This window comes from Gymnodraco acuticeps, unplaced genomic scaffold (assembly GCF_902827175.1).
Source record: "Gymnodraco acuticeps unplaced genomic scaffold, fGymAcu1.1, whole genome shotgun sequence".
Taxonomy (NCBI): Eukaryota; Metazoa; Chordata; class Actinopteri; order Perciformes; family Bathydraconidae; genus Gymnodraco; species Gymnodraco acuticeps.
Window position 1 is genome coordinate 2,480,007 of NW_022989982.1, and position 26,478 is coordinate 2,506,484.

The window sequence follows — 26,478 nt, forward strand, 5'->3', positions numbered from 1 at the left end:
AATTTCCTACTTAAAGCACAGTAGGCATTGCTACTTGAAGCATGCCTTATCGGATCCTTGACTTCCTCTTTAAAGCTGTTTTGAAATATTCTACCGGAAAACAGCAAATCATAGCATCAATTAATCATTTGCAGGAACCATTTTGGGAACATGCGTCAACCAGCAAGCACTCACTTAACCCCTGAACTCTGCTGGGTAATGTTGAACATATCGCTTTCAGGGGATGAAGGCCACATCCTGAAGCTTATGGTATGGTACAGACTAACAATACATTTATTTTTAAAGTATGGTGGCTACATAAATAATACCAATACCAGCCCTTTGATTTGTGATGCCTAGTGGAGTTCTCAAAGGTGGTTAGTGCCATTTTGATGCCATTTGTTTGGGGCCGGTGTCACAAAACACAACATGGATATTGTACTTTTCTTACCCTGCTTCTTTTAGTTAGGGGGAGCCCCAACACTGATCCATTCTCTACATCTCCCATAAGGAAGTCAGACACTCTGCAGGAAAACAGAAACACAAATGAATAAACTGGATTGGAAAAAGTGGAAATTGATCAGAGAAAACATCAAGGAATATGTTAATGTTACTAACTAGCAAAAGACAGATAACTTCAATAATGCAGCAAAGGCCAAGATGTACAAAGTTCTATTCTCCAGCATGGGTCAAGCTTTTTGGTAAGCCGTGTGTGTAAGATAGTGGACACATCAGTTATAACATTATACTTACACATTGCCAAATGTGAACGCCAATGTGTCAATAGCAGTGTAGATCTCTCCGAAAAGCTTCTGTTTGTTCTCGTCGTTCACCTCCTTAAAGTTCACCCCTGTCAAGAAGTGAATAAGTAGGATTGAGTAGGAGCAAACCTAAACCCATTATTGTGGAGACATCCTGCACTAGCACCACTGATGTAGCTGTAATTAAGGAATGATCTGCATGGTATGACTCATCATCCTGTGTGTATGAGTCAAGTATTGAGTCAGTGTCTCCTGAGTCATGCTGTGCTCTTCAAAACACTGGGAGCTAAGTCAATTCTCAAATTTAAAAAGTCCCTTGCAGACATCCAAAAACAACTTTGTAACTTAAAATCAGAACAGATAAGCAAAGACTGCAAGTGTATATATTTGGCTGTAATCGGCAAAGGCAGTAGTTTCCTGCTTTAAGTCTAAACACAGTAATGAGTGAGGACAGAAAGGGGGAAAACACCAGTGTAAATACGGCTGTAATCAGTCTTCACAATAAACTTCCTGTCCTGACTGAGCAAAGAGAAAATAAACTCGGAGAGAGATGCTCAGAAAATGAGCCTAAACACCAAGCCATAAATCAGTGATGTCACAGACCATTCCGCTGCCTCCATGATTTCCTCAGTCTTTCCTTTCCATTAGAACAATGGGGATTTCTCAAGTTCAAAGACTCACAGGGCAGACATTTTAAATCTGCTGTCTTAAGCTATTTTCATCAAGCTAAGCATAGACTATTTTTCAAATGTTTCTTTTTGTGAATCTTAAAAACCTCAAGCTGGGAAGAGTAAACCTTCAACTTGTCTTGAATACTTTCTTAAATCTTTGATGTACACTTTAAACAGTATCTGCGCTTACAACCATACATCTTTAGCCAAGTACTTGAAAGTTGAAATGCACTCAACAACCAACGCCTAACAAATACGAAGATTCTTCCTCAGTGGCTTTCAGATGTCGAGGAATGAGTTTTCTTGAAAAGTATACTGTGGCAAAAATTGACAAACTACCAATTACCCACCTCACAACTTCCTAATTTCTTCTGTTAAAGCTTAGCTGTCTTGTTAACTCAACAGTAGACCCTACTGTGAGGTGACTTTTCTGTCCAAACACCCAAAAGATGCCACCAGTAAAAAGGTAACTCGGCAAAAAGAAGTCCAACGTAAACGTATTCTTCTCTCAGTCACGGGCATAGGAAGTGTTAGGATTCTGTCAGAAAGATGTCAAAAAAGGGATCCAAAAAGGGGTCCAATGTCCATGGGGCCCTGGGAGCCTCTTTCAATCCCAGGACAGCTACTGTAGCGACCACTATTCAAAGCACAGAGCTCTCTTGTGTTGGTGCATCTCCCCTTCTGTCCAACCCCTACCCCCAACAGGACATCCTGAGGCTTGCTGGAATACAATGCCACTACTCGCTCAGGCCCCAACCAGTGGTCCAATCGTGGAAGTTACATCATCGTGGAAAAATGGTATTGTTTCAATGGAAAAGCACAACACTCTTGAAACACTCGTCAGCAGCAAGGTCCATGAAGAACTCAGGTATAGGAGGAACTTTTCCTCAGATAAAGAATAATTCTAGGATGTACCAACTACACTTACAAATTGATAGGAAGTGTCCCAGGGTGGAGGAAGTGACAAAACTCTGTATGAACAACTATTTAATCAAGTGTTTATGAGTCAGATGATTCAACATTTTTAGCATTAAAATCACCGTCAGAACAAAACAAAACCTCCTGATCAAATGACTGTCCTTCATTGATGACAGCATAACAACATTTTACATCTTCATGTTGTATCAAATCAGCAGCTTTGATATATGGCAGTGACTATTTATGGTGTGCACAGCTGATATCACATTGTCACTATGTGAGGGTCAAGAATAGAAGTGAGCAATTCTGGCCATCTAGTGGACAGTAACATTGCTTCACTGCACATTATCATAAGAAGACACTTCTTTAGATATAGCACTTTCACGGGTGTCCTTAAACCAGTCAATTAATAAGACTATTTAAAAAAGGCTGAAAACCTTGAATCTTAATTTCTGAGAATGTTTTCACCAAATCAAAGGCATCGATAGAACCACTATTGCATCGAAGACATCCTAATAAAAAAACCGTCTTCCTCTGTTTCTCTATTTTACAACAACATGTTAGAATGACACAAATGTTCACGTTCATGCACAAATGATATTGAAGTGTCTGTTATTATTCATTGTTGTGGGGCTTTTTATCTTAATGTGTGGATATGTGTAAATGTTTCTGTTGATTGTGTATATAGGATATACATATTTTTCATACATATCTGTATTACTGTATAATTTTACATTCGGGATTGTTGGAAACGTCATATCGATTTCTCTGTCTGTAAACACAAACTGACATTGACAAAGTCGGGATTTGCTTTCACACAATAGTTGTTTATGCCATACATGTCTGCACACAGCCATGTGTTTAAGGACTTATTTCCATTTTTACCTTGAAGGTGTACATTCATACAGTACACACAGCATCTTCAGGCATTCTTTCTTCAACATGTCACTGTTCCTTCTTAAGGGAAAGCTTTTCAAAGAACTAGGGAGCCCCTCTGTGCCCCTCTTTGCAATGCAAATTGAGACGAGGTATACTCAGGGGATTCTTGTGTGGCGGCCAAGTTAAGAATTGACCTGCATGCCAGATCATAATCTCAGAAAATGAGATTGAATAGGATTCCTCTGTGTAGTTCCCTCTGGACTGGCAGACAAAGCACAAAGGACACCCTTCTTGAATCATGTATCTGACTCCCAAATATTATTTTCTTACTCTCTGTATGGGGTTCGAAAACACATGCTGCTGCTTTCTAAGCCTTTGAGTGACTTCTGAAGGACTGCATTGCTTTGAAGCTTTAAGAAAAAGATTCACTAACACTCCCTGGGAAGTTCTTTTAAAGACTTGGAAAAGACAGTGTGAGAGAGAGGACATGGTAATACTGCATGGCCAGGAGAGAAAAAACGTCCACGGAAAAGGGGGGAATAGATAAGAAGAGACAGAAAACAGACCGAAGGAAGAGTGGAGGAGTGGCTGGTATGTTTTACAGGAAAGCTGTGTGTGTGTGTGTGTGTGTGTGTGTGTGTGTGTGTGTGTGTGTGTGTGTGTGTGTGTGTGTGTGTGTGTGTGTGTGTGTGTGTGTGTGTGTGTGTGTGTGTGTGTGTGTGTGTGTGTGTGTGTGTGTGTGTGTGTGTGTGTGTGTGTGTGTGTGAGATCTGTTCATCATCGCTCACCTTTGACCGTGGCGATGACGGTTCCAGCTGTACTGAGGATGTCCACTGAGTTGAGGCTCTGGTGTTTGCTGATAATAGCCTTCAGGACTCGCAGCAGCTCCCCGAGACGCTCGTGCGCCGCATGATGGAGGCAGTCCTGGTGCTCTGAAAAGTTATATACATTACAAACATACAATACACCAGTTGATGTATAATCAACTTCTGAGTAATAATGCTAATGATTTTCATTTATGTTGCATTTATTCCATGTTTTAATAAGCACAGTGTGGATGTATTGTGGAGGCAAATAATCTCAGAGGACCATTAACAACATTAAGTCACAATGTAATAATAGATCATTTGAGTGAAGGCTCATACTTTTGACTCATGTTGATGTAATTTACAACTCAGGTCAAGCCCCTACATGCAAACCATTGGGGAAATAAATGCTAGATGTAGTTTTAGGGTTACACCACAACTTCCAAACAAAAAGGACTCTGGTCACTTATTGTTTAAGATAGTCAGACACAACAACTGCATACAGTATCAAACACTGAAAGCTCATTGCCAGCTCCTAAATGATCCGTTAGCTTTGTTAACCTTTGAACAATAAGATTATAAACGATCAATTGTACAGTATTTCTATGCAACAGGTCATTGTTTAATAAGCTATACAACATGCTATTTAAAATGTCCAAATACTATTTGATGCTATGAATTGTGTCTTCAGTCTGATTAAACATATTAGGGGACTTGTACAGTGTTTCAACACTGAAGCACAGCAATGTATCTTGTGCTTTTAAACCTGAGCAAAATGGATTTAAAACCAACCATTTTTTTAAATCTTCCTGCTTTACATGAATCATGCAACATCACTGGAAACAAAATGATTACTCTATACATTCCAGCCTTGTTGGTTGAAAGAGTGACCATGGCAGCCATGTCAGTCTACTGTCTGTCTATGCAACTGCACCATAAAGCAGAGACGCTGAAGGGATTGCACACAACTCAGCAAACCTACACATAAAAGAGTGCTGACCTGAAAGCCCAGTGCAAAAAATAAACATAATTTACCATGGCTTGTTCTACAATTAGCAGTAAGTTAACCAGAGAAAACATGGCATGTCAGGAATGTGGTCTTGTGTACAAGAGGTGACTTTACTAACATTGAGTCACGGCCATTTCAAAAGGGACAAAATGCACTTTGCTATCAGGTAACATCTTGACATTGTTGAGGAATGAGGTAATGAAAAGGAAAATATAAATGATTACCTGAGATAAGGTGAAGGTGTTTTCTTTACTACGTATGGAAACATTTTTAGTGCTACAAGATATTGTGAAATGGTTCTGACAAAGCAAGAATGACTCGCTTAACAAAGATGACTAATAAAAGAGGAAAAGGGGACATACTCAAGAAATACACAAACAGACACACAATATTGACTAAAATATGTTCCTGTCCTAAACTGTAAGCACACTAATTACATAGTAGGCTGCTTGGCAGGTTGTTTTATTTGTGATTATTATATTCACATTTAAAAAGTATCACCTTCTAACTTCTGAGTAATGGTTGAATAACAAAGATACACACAAACACACACACACACATATATATATATACACACATACACACACACAAAGAATGGAACAGGCAGTCAAAGCCACATTTTGTGCTGACGATCACCCCTGGATTACCCCTTCATGAAAGGGGGATCAGAAAGACTAGCTGTCTCCCATTTTTCCTTTTATTCATTAGGCCTCTTTTTGGAGTGGGACAAATAGTGCCGCCAGTGGGGCTAATAATGGTGGGACTGTGTGACAATGCTTTTCTGAGTCCTGACCCGGAAATCCAGCCAACTGACCACAGAGTGACATGTTGACGTTGCCCAACAGGTCACAACAATAATCAAACAACATGGTATGAAGAACTGAAGAAAATTCACTCAGTAACTGTAAAGAAGAAGTTATAGAATGCCCAAGTCTCCATTGGAGTCTGGCCGACTCTGTTTTTCTTAATGAATGAGACACAACATTCATTATGTGCCAAATGGCCTTACTTTACTGACAACTACAATGCAGCCAATCAGCACACCCTGCAAATCAACAATGAACCACTTAACATAAACCCTGAGAGCTTGAGCGATTGACTAAGGGGCAATTCCGGGAAACAACACTGCAAGTAAAGTCACAAGGCAATTCCAGGTGAATATCAAGCACTTGTGAAATCTCCACAAACAAACCTGGTAAAACTGACTGCTTGGAATCCCAGGACACACCTTAATGATTACATAAAACAAGCACCAAATCCCAGCCAATCCCACTACCACATGAACTACTCCATGCCAACATGCCCTGTTGCTTCTAGCGTGCCAAACGCTTCAGGACCTGGAGAGTTCTATCCTTCACCATAGCAACCCTTTTAATCCATCTTCATCAAATGGCAGGCACAGTTCCTTCTATTGCCAAGAACCTAGTGGTTTTTGATGATGAAAGCTTCTCTGCCTTTTATTTCAGCTGCCCAAGTCCCCACGAGGCAGGAAAAGGGCCAGCGGTGTGCTCTTGGCGGAACATACCACAAACAGACTCAATACTTCTGTATAATCAATGCACATGGGTAAAGAGAAGGTCATTTCTTTGTTGGTCGTCTGGATTATTATGCAAGATTTGTTTTATATGGCTGTATTCATACTACCCTGAGTTTACCCGTAAAAGAGAAAGATTGAGCTTGAAAGTAATTGTGGTCATATCATCCATATGGAGTTAATGCAAACAAATCAGATCACCTTTATTCGTCCCACAGAGGGGACATTTACATTTGTTACAATAGAAAAGAGCAGCTTAATGTTTAACAAGAAGTATGCATAAAAAACTAAAACAAAATTAAATATAAAAAACCCCGGTACTTTAGATTTAAAATGTTAAAAAAAATCTATAAAACATAAATTCTGCGTTAACTATAGGTCTGCAATATGTTTGCATTAACTGTTTGTAGAACCAGTCCCCCTAAAGATATCTCTCTCTCTCTCTCATGAACCCTGACCCACAATAATTTGATAAGGGTCAAAGTTTACAATGAGCTGCTTCAATTAACTTAATCCCCTAATTGGTCCTGGTCAGTTTAGATCCCATTTATGGCCATAATCCTAATGACAAAATACACACATTGGCCTAAATCATCCCTACACAGGCTATACACCCCATTCATTAACAGAGTAACTGAATCAGGACTTTTGGATGCATCAAGCTTGGGCAAGCTAGAGGTTTATTAAGGACAAGCCTAAACCATGAATGCCCACGAGACAGAGGGTCTTCCTTTGCAAAGCTCCACGGGCTTCAATCTTCAATGGCAGTTGTGTGGCCTATTGGACCGTCCTAAACGGAGGCTAATTAGCAAGACATTATGGTTGCGTCCACCAGCCCAGCAGGACCAAGGGTAATGTACAGAAACGGATTATTTAACCCCTCAACTGCCATTCTGCGAGAGACACAGGAAGACTCGTTCCCACCAGGGAGGGGTGTTTAAAGGAACATCTGACTAGTGCATTTGGTTTCAGCTGTGGTATTGTCCTGTTTACGACGTGGGAAAATAAAATGAAACTTTAAAAAAAGGTTGTAATAACAGAAGATGTCTCATTTTCCAAATATTGTCAACCTGGAAACTGAAAAACAAACAAGCTGCTGGGAATATCTTTCTGTTTACCCCAGTGAATACCTCCAAGATTTGCAAGAGGACGTGTTTGAGTGCCGAAAACTCACTATTGTCCCTGAGGCCACTAGCAAACAGTGGGTTAGTGGCCTCATGGGCCTGCCACATGAAGCATTTACGGAACAATAAATCACAACGGCAGCTTTTCACTTTGCACGGGAAAGAGGGAATGGAGTGTGTGTGTGTGTGTGTGTGTGTGTGTGTGTGTGTGTGTGTGTGTGTCTTTGTCCATGCGAGATGGTTAGTGGTGGGAGGATTGTAGGGAGTGATAGGGGAGGAGTTTTGGTGGGGATGGGGGGTGGGGGTTGTGTGTTATTTGGGGTAGTACTCTCCCTTGGGATTTGTCCCAAATTTACCCCTGCACCCCACATCCCTGATTCTGTGGGGGTTATGAGAGAAGGAGCGAGTGAGAGACATTCCTGGGCATAATAAGCCCTGGTGAATGAAGGCTACAGGGGGATCAGACTCTGATCCTGATGAGAAGGAGGCCGCGGATCAGGAGCTGCTCTGAGGCTGCCAGTAACACATTGCCAGGTTTTTACTTCATTAGCGTCATGGAAACCCAACATTCCAGCCTCTTGTTTGGGAGTGGGGACAGAAGTTGCAGGAGCGAGGGGAGGAGGGGGATCCATAATGAAAACATTGTCAGATCATTCAACATCGAGATGACACCTTAATACGCTGTAATGCAATTATAGAGCGGGGCCTAGTCTCCAACATTGAAATGTTATGGACCTATACATATGCACGCATAAGTCTAAAGGCTCCCATATGGTAACATTGTATACTGATGATCTGGTATAGAAAGGGAATCAAATAGGTTACATTTTGCCTACACATTGTACACAGCCCAGGATGTGAAATTATTGATTTGGTACCCCACCAGTATAAGCATCTATGCAGGTCCAATGTTCACCTGCTTGGTGGAAGCAATGGACACGTTTTGTTATCTGAAGAACGGTTGAAAACACGCAGTGAAACAAAGTTTGATCTATTGGTGTCATGCAACAGTCGATTCTGACTTGTATAATGCGCAATACACAAACATAGTGTTATAATAGACCACACCTGGAATGTATTTACTGTCCTTACCAAAGGGAAACTGCTCATCTGTGTTCATAACCTTGTTATCCTTTATACTGTTGGGTTTGTTCAATGGATGTGTCATTTTGATTGCAGCAAAAGAATACTCAGAGGATATAATCAGGTATTTGTTGAGAGACACTAACTGAGTCTCTAGAATGCAATACATGTGAAGGCTACCATACAAGAAATAGTATGTTATTGTTGTGAGAGGCCATTGATTACAAATAATGCCGTTGCTTTAACTGATGTGTACCATGAGGAAACTATCAGTTGGAGGTCGTGGCATCAATGGCTTGACTCTTTGAAACAGGAAACTTCCATGAGGGTCTGACACAATATGACTTGGCAACATTCCTTTCGCTCTGGCCCTAGCTATGCTCAGTCATGCATCGCAAATCATGGGAGCGATGTATTATCTATGCTTCAAAACTTTGGAGGGAACGGAGGGGTGCTGATTGCCACAAAACAAGTGTGAAATCACTAAACATGTCACAACTGGGCCTGCAGAAGTCCGATCAAATGGAAGCGGCTCAAGGCAGAGGGGGCTAAAAAGGATGTTGGACAGGCTAGCCTTGAGCAATGTCAATCAAAACTTCTCATTGTGGCTTTTTGAATCAAACCACAGCTGGACATTCCAGCTACTTGGCCACAAATAACCAAACAGGACTCTCTAGTGGCAGTTGTTTCAAAGACATTTTCTATTCATCAAAAACGATGTTAAGGCCTGGTTTCAAGGGGCTTCTTTGAGGCTTGCCCCTATTTTCAAAAGACCAGCAACCAAATCTGGGTCTAATAATCAATCATGGTGTGACTCAATGACCTTTGTTTTGTTCAAGTGGATTCTCCTTTAATTGGTTACGGGGACATTTCATTTTCTTTCACATTACCCACTAAAGAGTACAGCATCGTTAGGGTATATATGGCAAAACATTACCTTATTGTTTCAATCAAAATGTAAACTATTTGCAACTATAAGGGGGTCCTTTAAAATACGTCCACTTAACCTTTAACACTTGGGCAGGGTCACTGAAATGGGTGGTCTGTACATCCCTTGATATAAATACTTCCTGTGGTCAGTGGCGCTGGTCCTCCTCTGTCGACAGACCACGGCGGTCCACTCTACGGATTAGCAGATTACATGCAGCTGGTAAAAGGCAGTGGAACTTGGCCTTCCCAGACTTCTATACTCATACCGAGGCATTCCCTGTTGCTTCACCTTTGAAGCTTTTCCCCATGAATTAATACACAAAGAGTTGGCGTTTAAAAAAGAGCCCTAGGCCAGACACAGCACCTACCGCCTAGGTGGGGGGCTTTTATGTTCCCACTCTGCGGGCTACTGCCTTAGTCAGGCTTGTTAGATGGTAAATCAGGACACCAAAAATAAATACTTAGATATAATATGCCTGCTATTAACTTTGACTTCTAATTTCGGGACACATGAGCCTGAACAATCAAAATCTGATAAGGAAAAGACAATTATCCTAATAATTAAAAGGTCAAACTGGTCAAATGTCCCATGATCCTTTCGGAGCAAACACATTCATACTTGGATTTTTCTTTCTTTAGTCGTTCGCATTTAAATGAGATTCCCAAAGCGGAGTGAAGAATTTGTTTTCCCCTCTTTTTCATTTATCTTTGGAGCTGTCAGTCGGAGTGAGGAAAGACAGGCAACCTTTCTCTCTAGATATCCCCCCCACATCCCCACCACTACCACCACCGCCTACTGTTGATGCAAAGCTCTGAAGGTTGGCATTCCAACTATGCTTTCTTTAAGAGAAACTGCCAATCCCCCCACCGTGCAACCTCGAGCTGGCAGCCAAACTGGTCAGGCATTAGGCTGTAGAGACTACATTTGCTCCACTAGCTGTGTATGTAGGCAAAGGAACATCAGCAGGCCAGAGAGGTGGGAGAGCTGTCCGACAAAGTACAAAGATGGGCCCCTTCAGTACACCTGTCAAGGGGCAGCACTGGGAGGTGAGGGGCTGAGGTTTGGGGGCAATCACAGCATTGAGAACAAGAGCACAGTGTTTAGCTTTACTAGCATCCTAATCCTGAGAGAATGGGCTTTGTGTGAAAGAAAGCTTGCATTAAAAAACGTATTCTCATAACTGTCAAAGCATTTTATTCTCTTAAATGTTCATAAGACGAGGAATTGAGACAAAATACACATCATAGCCTCTTAAGAATACCTCCTGTTAGAAGATATAAAGAACACCATCTCTAGAGTTCAAGAAAAACAAGTGCCTTCTTTGAGCACAAGGCACTGTTTAGTTTCTTACCATGGTTACAATTAACAGCACGAGTACACCGGCCATACATGGGGCTGAAGGTATTCATGGCTCTGGAAGTAATGCTGATTGACACCTGACAGAACTGTTGAAGGTACTTGATGTCTAATGCCAAGGGGCCTCCTGCATAGGGCCCCATCTTTGCCTTACAGTTTCAAAATACAATTTCCCCCATAGCAGTACTCGCTTCCTTTCATATCTTTAAACGTCTTTCACAAACTCTGACGTATGTGCACGTGGAACTGCTGTCCATGGCAGAAGAGATCTATCTCAATGGGAAATACTAATAAAGAAAAAGAGAGATGAAAAGGTATGGTTGCTCCTGTGCTGTATGCTTGGGAAGGTTCGATCACACCCCAGTCGCTACACTTTCTTCCCAATGGGACCTCGTTTGAGTCTCACAAGACAGAACAGTCTGCGATTGGTCCTGGCTATGCTTCACGCTCAGTCTGTCTCCACATCAAACAGGGTCTCTATTCCCTTCACTGAGCACAGCAACTGAGTTACTCAACTTCAGAATGTTGTGGACAAAGACAGTGTGAGGTTATCCTTCTCTCTCCCATCAGCTTCATTGGCCTTTAACAAGTTATGAGCTGCACCCACCATGGGGCTGACGCAGACACATGCAGACATGCCCTTAGGTGGGCTCTGGCAGGAAACACAAGGGCAAGCGCATTATGGAATTAAGACTAACCCTGAATACATTGATTTAAAAAATGGGTATAAGAATGAAAACTATTTTCTAACATCTCACTGAATGACTGGTGAACAGCGAGGGTGGGATACCTGCATCATGCCGTGAGTAAACAGTTCATGTCTGTGCTGTTGGAGTCGGTGAAGTGGTTTTCCATATGACAAGAACAGCATGCTAAAACCCATTACTTAGCGTGATGACATGCTGATACTGAGGAAAGCACCTGTCACCTGCACCCAATGACCAGTTATCTATGACTGACTCTTCTGTGCTCTTTGATGCAAAGCACACTCACTGAACGCAGTTACAAACAGACGGTGGATGTAGTGGATCTCTCTCTACAGATATACTCAACACACACCTGAGAAGGGATTGCCGAGTAACAACAGGCAGAACAAGATCCAGGAGAAATATTGGCTGCAAAAAACATTTTTCAAATCCATGTTTCAACCGCAAAAAGAGAACATATGCTCTTAATGAAAAATGTGTGATGGCCCATCATTTAATACAACATTTCATACATTTTGCATCCATACTTGCGGGTGTATCTCAAATGTATTGTTGGATGAATAATTTGTCCCACTTGCCTGATTCTAGAAGACCTTAATCCAACGCAGGGTTAGAGACCACATATTCTAGGGCTACTTAAGCTTATTTAGAGGATCAATTTGCCATCTTTGTTTCAAAGCCTTAATCCAAGAAGGATGAGGGTCTTCTGATCACGCACCCATATGGGAGTTAGTGAAATCTGCCATACTGAGTAATGAAGAAAACAGCTACATTGGAATAAAAGCTCCAACTTTGTATATCAAAGCCTCCAGTACAGAGTTGTTCTAAGTACAGCCCTTCCCCAGAGATCCTTGGCTTCTCATGTGTACTGTGTGGGAATCCTGAAGCTTTATCTCTGTGTGTGGCAGACATCGACAGCCTCCTGGAACAAAACTGCCCGAACAAAAACAGTGCACATAATCATAAATCTTAGCAGAGGGAAGGAAGGGGAGAAACACACAAGAGAGGGAGCTCCCTTGGGTTACAACTTGAAAACAACGTACAAATCTTCAAGTGGAGTTGGGCTATTAAACTTGACAAGTCAACATGGTTGTTCCACCTGTATACAAGCGTGACATAATTGCACATATTGCTAAAAAGCTGATGGCTGTCTTTGTACAATATATGATTTAATGTGCATTTCCTCAGGCAGAGGATAATTGGACCCGCCATATGTCACAGTACTCTGCTCTTTAATCCCAGGCAATAACCTTAGTAGTCCATCAACTAATGCTGACAATAGCTGTGCTTTTGAACAAAGATTGTCCGAAACAATTAAAGTAATGTAATTAATCCTGGTAGGCTGCTTAATTAGCGAGATAAGTGAACAATGTGATTAAAGATCTTTGGAAAATTAAATGTAGGGACCAGACTCTCAAACCGTGAATGTAACTTGATCTTCAAGAGGAAACTTTAAAGTAAGGAAGCCTAGTAGTCTTGTGCTTGGGATAATTGACAGTGGCTTTTACTATGGGCACAGTAAAAGAACCATAAAAGGAACTTTTTAGAGGCAAGAAGAAGCCTGCATTGCTTTACCGTGGACCCCCGACCCAGTGGGATAGACTGTCTAAACAGAGCACAGTTACAGCCATTACGAAGGTCTGGGATGGTTAGTGAAAAGCCCAAGTAGGGATAAAATTAGACTGGTATTTCACAAGGAGTGATTTGGAATACAAATCTCTAAAATAGAATTTAGGCTTTCTCTGAGGACCCAGACCAGAGTCACGTTCCCAAGCTTTAGCCTTAAGGCAGAATACTCAACAGGCTTTCAAAAAGGACAAAGCACTCATTCCCCCACATCTTCTTACAGCATATTTAAACTAATGCCAGTTATTTAAAGAAAAACATGTTTGTCTCTTTGACACAAAAGCTAACCTCGATTCATAGTCAGGTGCATTACAGTGTATCATTAAACATTACACAACACCTGAGAAACCTTTTTAGAAGCAACCTGTTAATCATTCAAACCCAAAACCATGAGTGTGAAGAGAGAGCCTCCAAAAGCCATGCTGATTAACTTTGGACACTTATGACACAGTGTTTACAACTGGAAGTAAAAAGAACACAGCTGACATCAGGGGATATGACTCATGTGCCCATACGAGTCAAATATGAACAGGGACAATTGAAAAACTATGAGTAATGACGATGGAGCTCTTACAAAACCTTGCTTTCTTGCATGGTTATCCCACAGCCATGCTTCTGAGACAGAATGCCTGGGATTGCGCAATATTAAGGAGATTCATTGGCAGGATGGATCTTTGCACTGAGGGGAGCGCCCATCAGGTTTGGGTAGTTTGACATGGGGGATAAATAATGGATCATTCAATACATCCAGTATTGTTTTCTACCTTGTGAGCCCGCGTGTGTCATCATGGCAAAATGTGCATCTTGAGCGCCTACTGTAGTAGAGAGTACCACAAAAGCAGTTTTGAAAACCTGCCAGGTATAATTGTTTCTGTCTGTGAATAGATTTTGTCGCCACGAAAACTTTACAGGCGTGTATTTGAGATCAAATGAGTTCGTACTAGATGGGTGTGATCCAAGCAAGGACTGCAGAAGTAGGGATGTAGACCCAAGACATGGAACCTATGTTAACCTCAGATGTTCAGTAACTAATAATACAAACAGTTACTAAAGATTTAGATCATTGTATACATGAAGTGTATCATTGCATTTAAAAAGCTTTCCTGTAATGCCCTGTCCTCAGCCTCACTGACTGTGAGGTGCCGTTTCATTCTTAAGCAGCTGACGCCGAACATTTGCCATCATCCTGCTTGACAACGTCAGAGCATGAACGCATTGATGACACACCTGACCAAGCCAGCCACAACAATAAACCCGCACGCTTGAAATGAGTTCTGAGATGCACAACAATGTTCGGCAGAGCTCTTTGAACACAGCAACAGTTATGCATTCTGTTGTTGGCAGGATGTTTGTTACACTGATCTTATCATGGAGCGCTTCAGAGGAGCCATTCACCGTCAAAGTCCAAAAGTCATCTGTTAAGACACATTTTTCCAAAATAATAATCCTTTCCAATTACTGACATCTCCTTCATAAGTGTCCACTTGACAAGGTTATAACTCTAAAGGAAGAATGTTATTATCCGTCACACTTTGACGGAGCTGTAAAGCACATAAACAATCTCTTCAGTCGTTGCCCCAGCCACAACTGAACAGCAGCTGCATTATAATTACCATTTAAGGTTGAAAAAAACCATTTGTGTTAAAGATAGAACATGCTTAATGGATTTGATGGAAGAAACCCCCAAGGGGTCAATCCCACAGGCCACAGCTATTCCTGACTTGGGAAAGTATCATTTCTGCAGAAGCTGCCCGTTAGCAGCAGCATGTTAGCCTGCAGATGCCTGCTGAGACAATGGGTGTCACACTCACATCATTGAGTGTGAATGCAGGCACTGCTGCGAAGGGGTACAAGGCTCCGAGCTGAATATTGCTTTGACTATTGGCCCTGCGTGGTATATAACAAGGGGGGAAAAGGAGGGTGCCCTTAGGTTTCAACGAGTGGCCAGGATAATGAGAGGTTTGAACCATTGTGAAGCACTGCAGAGATAATATGGCCATAAATTAGGGGGGGATTCAATCACATCCAATCACAGCACAAGTCAGTGACTCCCAACAATCTGCTAGCAAGCTGTGCGAAAGCCAGAGAGTGCTAAAGCCTAACAATGGCACTGTGAAGGCGTTTATTAACGACATAAACAATCCTGATACAAGCAACTAAACAATCCAAATAGCTGTGTTTGGATAAATGTTGTCCCGACTTGCTATTTGTTAAACATTTTCCTAATCCTGGAGTTTAAAATGACAAGTAGACACAATGGTCCCTTCCCTCGCCGCTCTTATTTCTACATCGTAAACAGCCTATTTTCCCAAATGAGCCTTTTCCTGTATTTATCCAGAATGAGCCTTCCTATGGGAATGCTTGGCTATCATGTGTTGGCATCTCTGTTTGCATAATTGACTTTGTGTGTACTGGACCTGTACATTGTGTGCAGTTACATTTAGGGCAGAGTCAGCTGAAAGTTGTTGAATTATGTTCGTCATGAGTTTATTTTTAAACCAATTCAACGTATTCTCTTCTACAGTTCGGCTCACAGTCTAATCCTTGTTATTGTTATTTGGAAAGAGCGCACATTTTAAACTGGTTTCTTAGTCAATAGAAGCAAGGGCAAAGTGTCTAGTATGACAGCTATGCAGCCTTGGCACACAGCAGGAACCTGTATGTGCATGCATTGTCGCTCATTAATCTGCTACTAAACTGAACAAAGTTTGTGATTGTTAACGCTCGAAACAGAAACGGTGGAGCCATGAAAGCGCAAGGTATATTTCTTGTTCAAACCAGAGCCTTCTTCTGTTCCACAAAGCTGCAGACGTCGATCTCTTGCACATGATGATTTACTGCTTTGATCCCTGGCATGCTGACAGGTCACTGAAAAGTCTCTCAAGCTTAAAAATGTGCACGCTGCAAGCCCTTCTCTCTATAATGCCGACATGTCCAGCCAGGTCAAGCACCTTTACTGACCCCTCGAGACAAAAAACAAAGCCTGGGATTCCTCTTCTTCAGGGCTAGGGTGTCATGGCACAGGGTGAAGGGGGAATAGAGGGAACCACCATGCACCTTCACCTCATCTTATTTAGACCTTTATGCCAGGTCTCGGGATTAACAAATCTGGGTTTGATCCAAAAGCCAACGCAAAAGCATACCAAGGCAGGAATGTAATAACCGCCCGGCCACACAAATATACACAGCAACACAGACAGGAGAAAGTCTCTAAAGTTCAAACTATGGTACAGGGAATTATCCATTTCATAACTGACAAAGGATGGCTTACGAATTACTGGCTTAAGAGGTTTTTTTAAGCTTGGGCGTTTAAAGTTCCTGCTGGAATGCTGTTGTTGTTTCATGGGGTTCAGTGTAGATCAATTAAAAGATGGACCGGTGATTTATTTGGTTTCAAAGTATTTCCTTCAGGCTATTTAACTCTAACTGATCACATAATTCTTGGCATGTCAATACTAACCAAAAATATATTTTTTGTTACCATGCAGGAATTCATCCTAACTCTTATAGCTTCTACAGGGACTGGTGAATGGCTGTGTTTTTCTACTGTCCCGATGGAAACAAGAAAGGGTAAGAACCCAACTCAAAGTGAGATAAGGCTGGTTGACTGACCGTGCAGCCAAGGCCGCGGCGGGACCAAACAGGCAGAGAGACCTGGCACTGTGTACATTGTGGTGAAAGCAACAAGGTGTGTACACAAGGGTTGAGTGACAGCTGTGTTCCGTTATAATTCCGTTTGGCTGTACTTACACTATTCCCCTTTTTACCGCTCTACACTGCCACAATTCAGTTCATTCTCAGAACGCATTCAATTATTTGTGAGCCTAAAATAATAATTAACCAACTGAGATAGCCAAGTGTCACCCCAGTGATGTGTTTATGTCATCACCAGTAACAGGAAAACAAGATGTTAGGGCATGTTAGTACATGGAAACACTCACAAGTGGAACTTATGAAAAGCACACATCCGTACAATCATTTGTTGTGGCAACAAAGCACAGTCACCTATAAACACTTCAAAAATATAGTATTTCAGGAGGTATGAGACATTACCTCAGAAGAGTATTGTTTAGTTACTTGAGCATGTGTGGCTGTTTCTCTATCATCAGCAGGATATCATAAATTAGTGTATTTGGGGACATTTCCCTTAATGCCAAACATACCATTGGAGTTGAACACTTCTTTGAGTTGCAGAAGCACATCAGCAAACTTGCGCACATCGCTGACGAGCTGCATGATGTACATCGGGTCTGAGGCGGGGGTATCTGGGCTTTCCGGGCTGACCGAGCCGCTCTTAGAGGCTCTGCCAGGCCCTGAGGGGCCCACGGTGGTAGGGCCTGCTGAACCCAGGCTGGAGCTGGAGAGTCGGGAGATACCTAGAGACATTTTGGGTCCACCACCACTGCTGCTGCTGCTGCTGCTGCCACCTCCACCTCCTGATCCTCCTCCACCAGAGCTCTGGCGCAGAATGGCAGCCAGCATGTCTTATACGTCCAACGGCCCTCAGGCCTGGTGACGGTTATCCTGCAGTACAGCTTCTTCTCAGACTCAACACTGCACCACTACAGTGAGGATGGAATCTGCCAAAGAGAGAGAAGACTATTAATCCTGAGAAGATCTTTTTGGACTACAAGCGCTGGCAGTTTGAAGTGTGACACATTACCAGGTGTGTGTTGGCAGGAATTACGCCCCCACATAAAAAAGTACAACTTGACTGATGTTTAACCTGCTTCAGTTTCACTACAAACGTCTTTTAGGTGTTGAGAAAAGGTGTTTCTCCTTTAATGTGGATTTCCTGTATTCCCTTGAAATGAGGTGTGTGTTCCTGGATAGTGCTGCCTTATTTCTAATACAAATAAGTAGTCGTTGTAGTTTTAGGCAAGTCTCAGCATTCTTGAACCTAATACAATAATGATAGCAATTACAAACCAAAACCTAATCTGATAAACCAGTCTTTAGCTGTGGTGGAACACAAACAGGTTGCCTAAATGATTCTGATGCAACTACAACGATGTTGTGTACAATTTAATCCACATTCAATAAAAAATCATTAAAGTGTCTGGAAGAAAACTAGGGTAGAGAAAACAGTAAGGTTAAGGTGGTCATTCAGTCCCCTGCACAGGTGACCAGTGGTCACAACACTGCTGGTTAAACATCGGGAAACGTATTAATTGTAGTTTATTGCTGAATAAAACGAGACAGAAGTAATCCTCATAAATATATATATGTTAGTTTATTCGGAATGTATAAAAAAAACGTTTTTGTCATAAAATATCATTCAGAATGCTAGTTCGCGGTCGGCATTTGCATTTAATGTTAGTTTATAAGACTCGAAGAACACTCAAAGTGTAAGTATGTTCTGTGGAAGTAGGCTAATACATGTGTTGTGTTTTGAAGTTATAACGTTGGTGTTTTAAAGTAATGTTCCCTCTAAAACAAGCAACGCTAGGCTATTTGCAAGCAAAAGTCCGCATTTAAATTAGCTGCTAAATGTGAACAGAGTTCGTGTAAAAGTTGATTAAAACAGATGAAACTAACGTTAGGCAGCGGGTTAAACTGTCTGTAGACTTTTCTTTCTTTGAACGTTGTGTAAACTTACTCATCAGCAACAAATTGCTGTTGTAGCAACCCAGACAAAATGTTAAAACATGAGACTACATTACACACCTGCAGTCGGGTCCTGTAACATTTCAGCCGGAAACAATCCTAAAGCGGAAAAGTGACCGAGGTTTAGTCTTGAAAAAGACAAAATAATCCACAATCACTGCGCTATCCTTTTGTTTCACGGCCGTACCCAAACCCCTCACTGTCTGCTCTGCTCACTGTGTTGAATCGCCTACTCTCTCCATGTGATTGTGGGCTGGAACATAGTGTGTGTGTGTGTGTGTGTGTGTGTGTGTGTGTGTGTGTGTGTGTGTGTGTGTGTGTGTGTGTGTGTGTGTGTGTGTGTGTGTGTGTGTGTGTGTGTTTGTGTGTGTGTGTGTGTGTGTGTGTGTGTGTGTGTGTGTGCGCGTGTTCGCGCGTTGCTGGGATTTTGTGTGGAGTCCTCCCTATGAGTCCTCCCTTAACAACAGGTGTCTGGAGTTTTAAAGTGTCAAGCTACCCACAGTAAAACGTCAACTTCCGGTTATGCCTTTTCAAAAATAATAGCTTCTCCATGTCAATGAGTTGGTGTGATTTTGAAAGTCATACTATAACCCAGACACAGAATATATCTGGGATTTTGATGTGTACAAAAAAAAGAATCCGGTGTGTAACCTCATGTCATAACTCATTATAGCATTCTCAACTCAAAGCCTATTAATTCCAATGTCAGAAAGTACCCTGGTGTTTAAATAAGTGTGTCAAGTTGTGATTGATATCTGAATAAAATTCCTATACATGCATATACTACTATACTAGAGTAAACCTATAGAGCAACAGTAAATAGAAACACGAAAGTAAAGTACAAGTACCTCAATATTGCACATGCTTGAGTACATTACCTTGGTTCACTGGCCACTGAAATCATAGACTGTAGGTAAAGTAATGTGTAATGTGTGCGTCCTCTGGTGGACAAAGGGAGGAACTGCAGTTACCAAACGGAAGTTCATAGACACTAGCTAAAAAACGATCATACAATTACAATGTTTATTGTTTCTTATTTCACACATAGATACTACAACAGTTTTTTTTCCAGCAGGGAATACTATGAAAATGATTTGTTATACTATTAATACATTATGTACATTATTTGGAATTACTTATTATGGAGCTCTTTGATAACCGGACTCCAACACTTTCCCCCTCAACAACCATAATTGACCAATCTAAATAGTATAGTGTCTTCACGCTGTGTTTATATTCAATTTAAAATGCAATTTCTTGCAAACTTAATGTAATCTTACTTTTACATTTTGTGAGAAGTAAGTTGGCCCTTCATAGTATACATTCTAAAGATATCTTTCACTGTCAATATGTATATATTTTACTTTTAAGTTTTGTTTTACTTTCTAATATTTAAATGTTTATATTTACTGTATGTGTTTTTTTTTCTACACTTTCATTGTCACATTATGCGAAATGCCTTGTTTACATGCTGCTGTAACACTTGAAGATAACACTTTGTTGCCAGACTAGTAAGGTTACTATACATTTAGACTAACTGCTCATTAGTATGCACTCATGACAATTACATTTTCCTGAAAAAGATACACAGTGGTGGACGATGTACCTATCTCTTTGACTTTAAAGGTAGTAATATCACTGTAATGTTGCATGGAAAGGGGGAGCATTGTATGTATTTCCTTGTTTTCCTTTTATTTTTTTAAGTAAAACAATGGCCTATTACTTTTAGTGGAGTCAACCTATAGAGCAGCAGGAAATTGAAAAAACGAAAGTAAAGTAAAAGTACCTCAATATTGTACATGCTTGAGTAAATTACCGTTCACTGGCCACTGAAATCATAGACTGTAGGTAAAGTAATGTGTGTAGGGCGCTCTCTGGTGGACAAAGGGAGGAACTGCAATGTATTCGTCAAGCTAGCGTAAATACAGAAAATATTAGTTGTATTTCCGGTGAATATTTTCAAAATACAGTTACCAAACGGAAGTCAATTGTCTGACGCTAGCTAAAAAACGATCATAAAACTACAATGTTTATTACTTCTTGTTGTAGGAAAAAATATTAAATGATTTTTATACTTACATAAATTAACTTTGTTCACTAGACACTGTGAGATATCTGATTCAACATGATTACGTACAGGGCCGGCCCTGACCAATTTGCTGCCCGAGGCAAGATTTTAGCTGGCGCATTAAAACCTATAATTGCACACTACCATTATTTAAAAAAAAGAACAATTTCACATAAACCTCTGCTGGGGCAGGCTCGGGCAGTTCAACTTCATTTTTTTTGGGGGGGGGGGGGGGGGTGTGCCATAGTTTATGGGCGCTGTACGCAATATAGGCGTAGTTCTGTTAGTATAAGATAATAAGATGTACTAATGCTGTACTAATCAGGTATTAGCTGAAATATTGAACTTTGAATCTCTCAACACCCATATGAAACAGAACTGTAAACAGATTAACTTTTTCTTTATGGATATTTTACAAATCACTCACCTTTTAAACTGTATTCTTGTTTTACTGTCATATAGTATTTCATACCTGTTTTTCATGTATTACTCTTATATTACTATCTGACATCACATATATCGTAGCATTAAAGTTCACAGTTTATTTTTATTTATTTTTTTTACATTTTTATAAATAAAAATAAAACAGCGCTGGTGTTGTGCTATGCACCCCCTCTGTGAAATGCACCCCTTGTCATGGGAACGCACATTTGAAAATGAAACGTTTACACCTTAAAACTATGCTTAAAACGAAAAGTAAACGTCCAGGTTTCAATGGTAGTTTTCAGACTGTGAGTCGTTTAGTGGTAGCTCATAGTCTTGATTCTTGTGGTTCAACTTTTCGCTCCGTATCTTGATGGTCGGGGTATTGCAATATACGTTTGTCAGGGGGACATTATTTGTTGAGCACAGGTGGCCCGAGGGGACGACATGAGCCGAGAGACCAGGCATGAGCGTCAGTTCTGAAGTTAGCACGGCTAGGATGTTGCATTGTATCTTATGGAACATTACAAGTAAAGTACGTGAGAGTAAGATAGAGTGTGTTGTTATTATCAGTATAGCACACAATACATTGAAACATGGGGTGTCGAATCCTGGATTTTGCATTCATTCATCACTTCTTTTTCAGTTTTTTAAAAAATTTGATATATGTTTTTATTTAATTGTGATGTCCTGTCTGTATACACGTGCTTTAAAATGTATTGTTTAATTTTACATATTTGTCATATAATAATCAAAATATATGTTTACAAATGTTACATAGTCTTTGTCAGCATATTTTTGCCACGTTATGGACCCCTTGCTATCTTACATAATAAAAGTGTCACATTCATGAAACTTGCTCCATGTATTGGTAATAGTCCTACTACTATACAATCAAAAGTGCTTGAGGGTGGGATTAATAGAAACGTCTTTTTTTGGGGGGGGTGCTTTTTACGACAGGCCTGGTTGTCACGGTATGCACCCCCTTGCTATCTTACATAATAATAGGGTCACATACATGAAACTTGCTCCATTTATTGGTACTAGTCCTACTACTATACCCTCAAAAAAGCTTGAGGGTGAGATTAATAGAAGCATCTTTTTTTTGGGGGGGAGTGCTTTTTACGACAGGCCTGGTTATCACGATATGCACCCCCCTTGCTATCTTACATAACCTTCAACACTTAATTTGAGAAATGCATACAAAAGGTCACTTATAGGGAACATTTATATAATTTATTCTAATTAAAACACCATAACATATTGGACATCACAACAAACAAGTGAACAAATAAACAAATAAATACTTTCAAAACTAAAAGTGCACTCAGTACCTTCATAAATTGTTGGTCATTCCTATTAATAAAACTTCAGGAATCCCACCTATGGTGTGAAAAGTCTAAAGCACCTACCCACCTTTTTGCTATTTCAAAGTGAAACAACTCACTGGTGAAAGCCTTTTTTGGATATAAATAGTTGAAGGTGCTGATTGTAAATGAGTTAAAGTGTAAATACTGCGAGTTTGTCTGTCAGAAGCCCCTCAAACATCATCATAATGATTTTAATAGAAATTACATGAACATAGAATATAAGTGATAAATCAACAGCTCTGCAATAATGCAAATTAAGAGCATTTTCTGAATTCCCCATTGTGTCGTTTACCCCAAAATACAGTACAAGTTGTAATCACAGTTATTTGGGCACCAATGAAAACCTCACTAACTTCCATGAATGTATTTTGAAATAACAGGATTTTAATTTCTCATTTGTTTTTAAATAGAGGTGTGTTTTTTTTATCTCACGTTCAGTTTACTGCAATAGTAAGACTTTTATCACTTGGCTAATGCCTGAATCACGATTCTGCTATATTTTATGTCGATAGAGACTCAACAGAAATGTATTCAAAGTTATTACATTAATTCGAAAGCTGGAAGACTAGTAATTTATGTATTTTGTATTACTCAAAAACTGAGTAGCCAATGGGGACGCACCCCTGAAGGTCCCGCCCACCTGGGACGTTTGTGTCAAAATCGAAAACAAAAAATGAGGGAGTGCAAACCATGGAGGTATAATAAGAACTGGATACAGCGTGGAAGGCGGGGCCTCATTCATGATGATAAAATGGCCCAACTTTTGAGAGAGCGAAACGTCACAGATTACCCGGCATGCCTGAGAAGTACCCGTATGTGCGCTCATAGCGCATGCGCAACTTTAACCAAAATGTTCGTTCACATCAAGCACGTCAATTTGCGTACACGTAACAGCACCGCGCGTTCATGACAGCATGGTAATGGATGTTGTTATCATGGATTTGATATTAAGGAGGCGGCAGTTAGCAGCTAGCGGCTAGCTAGTAATGATGCTAATGTGCACATCAATCGTTATTTATGTACTTATAACAGGATCTAGTGATATCCAAGCAACAGAGCTTCATTTAGCATGAAATAATTATTGCACTGTATATATATATATATATACACACACAGTGCAATAAGCTTCTTAGTGCAATAAGAAGCTACAGGGACGTTAATCCAACGTCGGTAATATTAACTTTATTTAATACAACATTTACGGTACAAGATTTAATCATACAGCCCATGTAGTATAATATTTTACAAATTATGAATTACAGCAAACATGTGCAATATATCCATTATTACAGCTCCGTGGGCTGGCAGTAAGGCGATATGGGTCCGTTGTTATTGTGCATCCATGAGTAAAGATAAACGCATGTAGTGCTGAACACGTAACATGAACGTGCCGGGCGGCGCGGTCCCGTGGGTTAGATGTGCGTTCATAATGCAGAGGGAAATAACTCTCAGAATAACGTTATTAGCAGATTATTACAACTTGAGGAACGAATGTTTTTAATAAGGGCTATACAAGTGTTCATACTGGGTAGTTTATTTAGTTTGAAAAAAATTATCCAACGATTTACAGACCACTCTTTCCCCATGTAAGTCAATGGGAAAAAGTGTTTCCGGGCCTGGCAACCAAACGGATGTGCAGTACCACCGTTTGGCCACCACGAATATTTTCATCTGAGTCCGGCGCACTTCCTGGGGGCTTGGTGCAAACGAGAAGAGCTGCAGCGAGAGCAAAAGTCTGATCATTGAAAAGGAAGCAAAGAGAACTGCAAACAAAAAGATATGTTAAAACAAAGAAACAATACTTATAGTTTACATGATTACACAAATGATTTGTTTGCAACTTGTAGTTTTATTTTTTAAATTTAATTTATTTTGCTTGACTCAGTTTTAGTGTTGCTTGATTCTGAGAGTGTTGCTTTATCTTTATGAAACAAAACTAATCCCATACTTTGCAGATCCGTTTGACATTTGCAAATGTATTTGTGAGTTTGCAAATCTTTTAAATGCATTTGTGGATGGTGTTTTACATTTACAAATCACATATTTACACACAAATAATTGTTATGTTCACACAAATAATGAGACAAATCTATGCCCATATACCCATATTAATTTTCAAATGCGCGTTCCCGTGACAAGGGGTGCATTTCACGGCGGGGGTGCATAATTTGGCACAACACATGTTCTGCTAGGTAACTCAAAAGAAGACACATAATGGAATTAAATGTTGCACGTTATATATATTATTAAACAGGTTCATAGTAGCAATTAAGGGATCTCTTCAAGATACAGCTGTGCAAACAGAATTGTACGTGTTACACCAAATGGAGAATTAAAGCTCTTTGGGATGCATGCACATTATAACAAACATCAAGGCCAGGTGCGTCAACGCAGAAATTATAGTTTTTAGTCGATCTATTTAACAATGGAAAAGTGAGCAGTTTAATCTTCCAAACTAGACAGAGGTTTAGGAGATATTTTAGATAATACTGTCAATTTGCAACAATAGCACTCATAGTTAAGTGGCCACCAGATGGTATGCTTGTCACTTATGTCACATAACGTCCTTTGAACCTTCACTGCCAGGGCTTTTATTTTGAAGGAAATATATCCCATCCTTCTTCCTGATGTGCGTGCTTCACAACTGGAGATTGCATGGCTGTGCATGCCTGACAGTGCTGTTCAGAGTTCTTTCTCACATTGTGTACTTGTGAGAGAAAGTAATGATGCTAATGTGATGCTAACGTTACCTTAGATCCAGTCTGCAGATATGTCTTCCGACAGCAACACTGCTGGAGGTATCCAGGGGCTTCTTCTGAAACTCCATGAGTCCCTTTCGGATGAAGACCCACGGGCTGCAGCTTTGAAATGTCACGATATTGTCGGTGACTTGGCACAGGACTGCATGCTAACAACCGATAATGAACTTGGTAAGACAATGAAGTCCATCAAGTATTCCCATAGATAGCAGAAACGCTTTGTGTCCGCGCCAAACTCCAATAACAATATGGCCATTTTGTGTTAATGATGCTACTGTTGTTAACCCGCGATGAACAACTTGTAGGATAAGGTCATTTAGGATGTATTATAAGGAACATAATCATTCGGCGTGCAGAAACAATTTCAATATTTTTCAGATTTCAGTTTGTATTAAGTTTGCCTGCATCACACAATGTTCTTCCGCCAAAACTCACTGTTGTGGGCGGTAACCTCATCATGAACACACTGTTAGTACCACGTGACATAAAGCAAAGCTTGCAGGTGGCTAACCATAACTCCATTGGAAGTATACACTAAGGAATTAATAAAACAATCTCCAAAAAATAAGTTTGTCAGTATTAAACCCAAGTGGATTTGCAACAGAAAGTAGTGCAGTCTGCAGGGAGTTGTTCCATCTGACCACAAATTACCTCCAAGGCAGCCTTTTGTCAGGGGGCTCATACATTATTCAACATATGGTTATATATTATCATATTGCATGGTAGATCTTGACCCTGGTAGTCTGTTTCTGGGCTGATATTAGTCACTCCCTATTTATCTAAGCTGTAGCAACAAAATCCATTGTACTTGCTTTATAATCCACCAAATGTATTCATTATTAAAATACAATTGGGCTAACAATTTGC

The 26,478-nt window shown here is 40.5% G+C and overlaps 2 protein-coding genes across 4 annotated transcripts in view; one reads left to right on the forward strand and one right to left on the reverse strand.

The window, feature by feature from the left end:
• arhgap29a (Rho GTPase activating protein 29a) overlaps positions 1-19,241 on the reverse strand; it is a 32,362-nt gene extending 13,121 nt beyond the window's left edge. The window contains exons 1-5 of one of the 3 annotated variants that reach the window (XM_034212028.1): positions 19,052-19,241; positions 17,548-17,964; positions 3,997-4,140; positions 733-829; positions 431-503 (exon numbers count right to left, since the gene is read on the reverse strand). In XM_034212028.1, coding sequence (XP_034067919.1) covers positions 431-503; positions 733-829; positions 3,997-4,140; positions 17,548-17,866 — 633 coding nt within the window. In that variant the 5' untranslated portion in view covers positions 17,867-17,964; positions 19,052-19,241. Of the gene's footprint in view, positions 1-430; positions 504-732; positions 830-1,761; positions 2,058-3,996; positions 4,141-17,547; positions 17,965-19,051 lie in introns of those variants that run through there. The other 2 variants (XM_034212027.1, XM_034212029.1) reach the window with 2 other exon arrangements.
• A 6,261-nt stretch (positions 19,242-25,502) lies between these two features.
• prkdc (protein kinase, DNA-activated, catalytic subunit) overlaps positions 25,503-26,478 on the forward strand; it is a 28,092-nt gene continuing 27,116 nt past the window's right edge. Inside the window, 1 exon segment of the mRNA XM_034212011.1 lies at positions 25,503-25,782. Coding sequence (XP_034067902.1) covers positions 25,623-25,782 — 160 coding nt within the window. The 5' untranslated portion in view covers positions 25,503-25,622.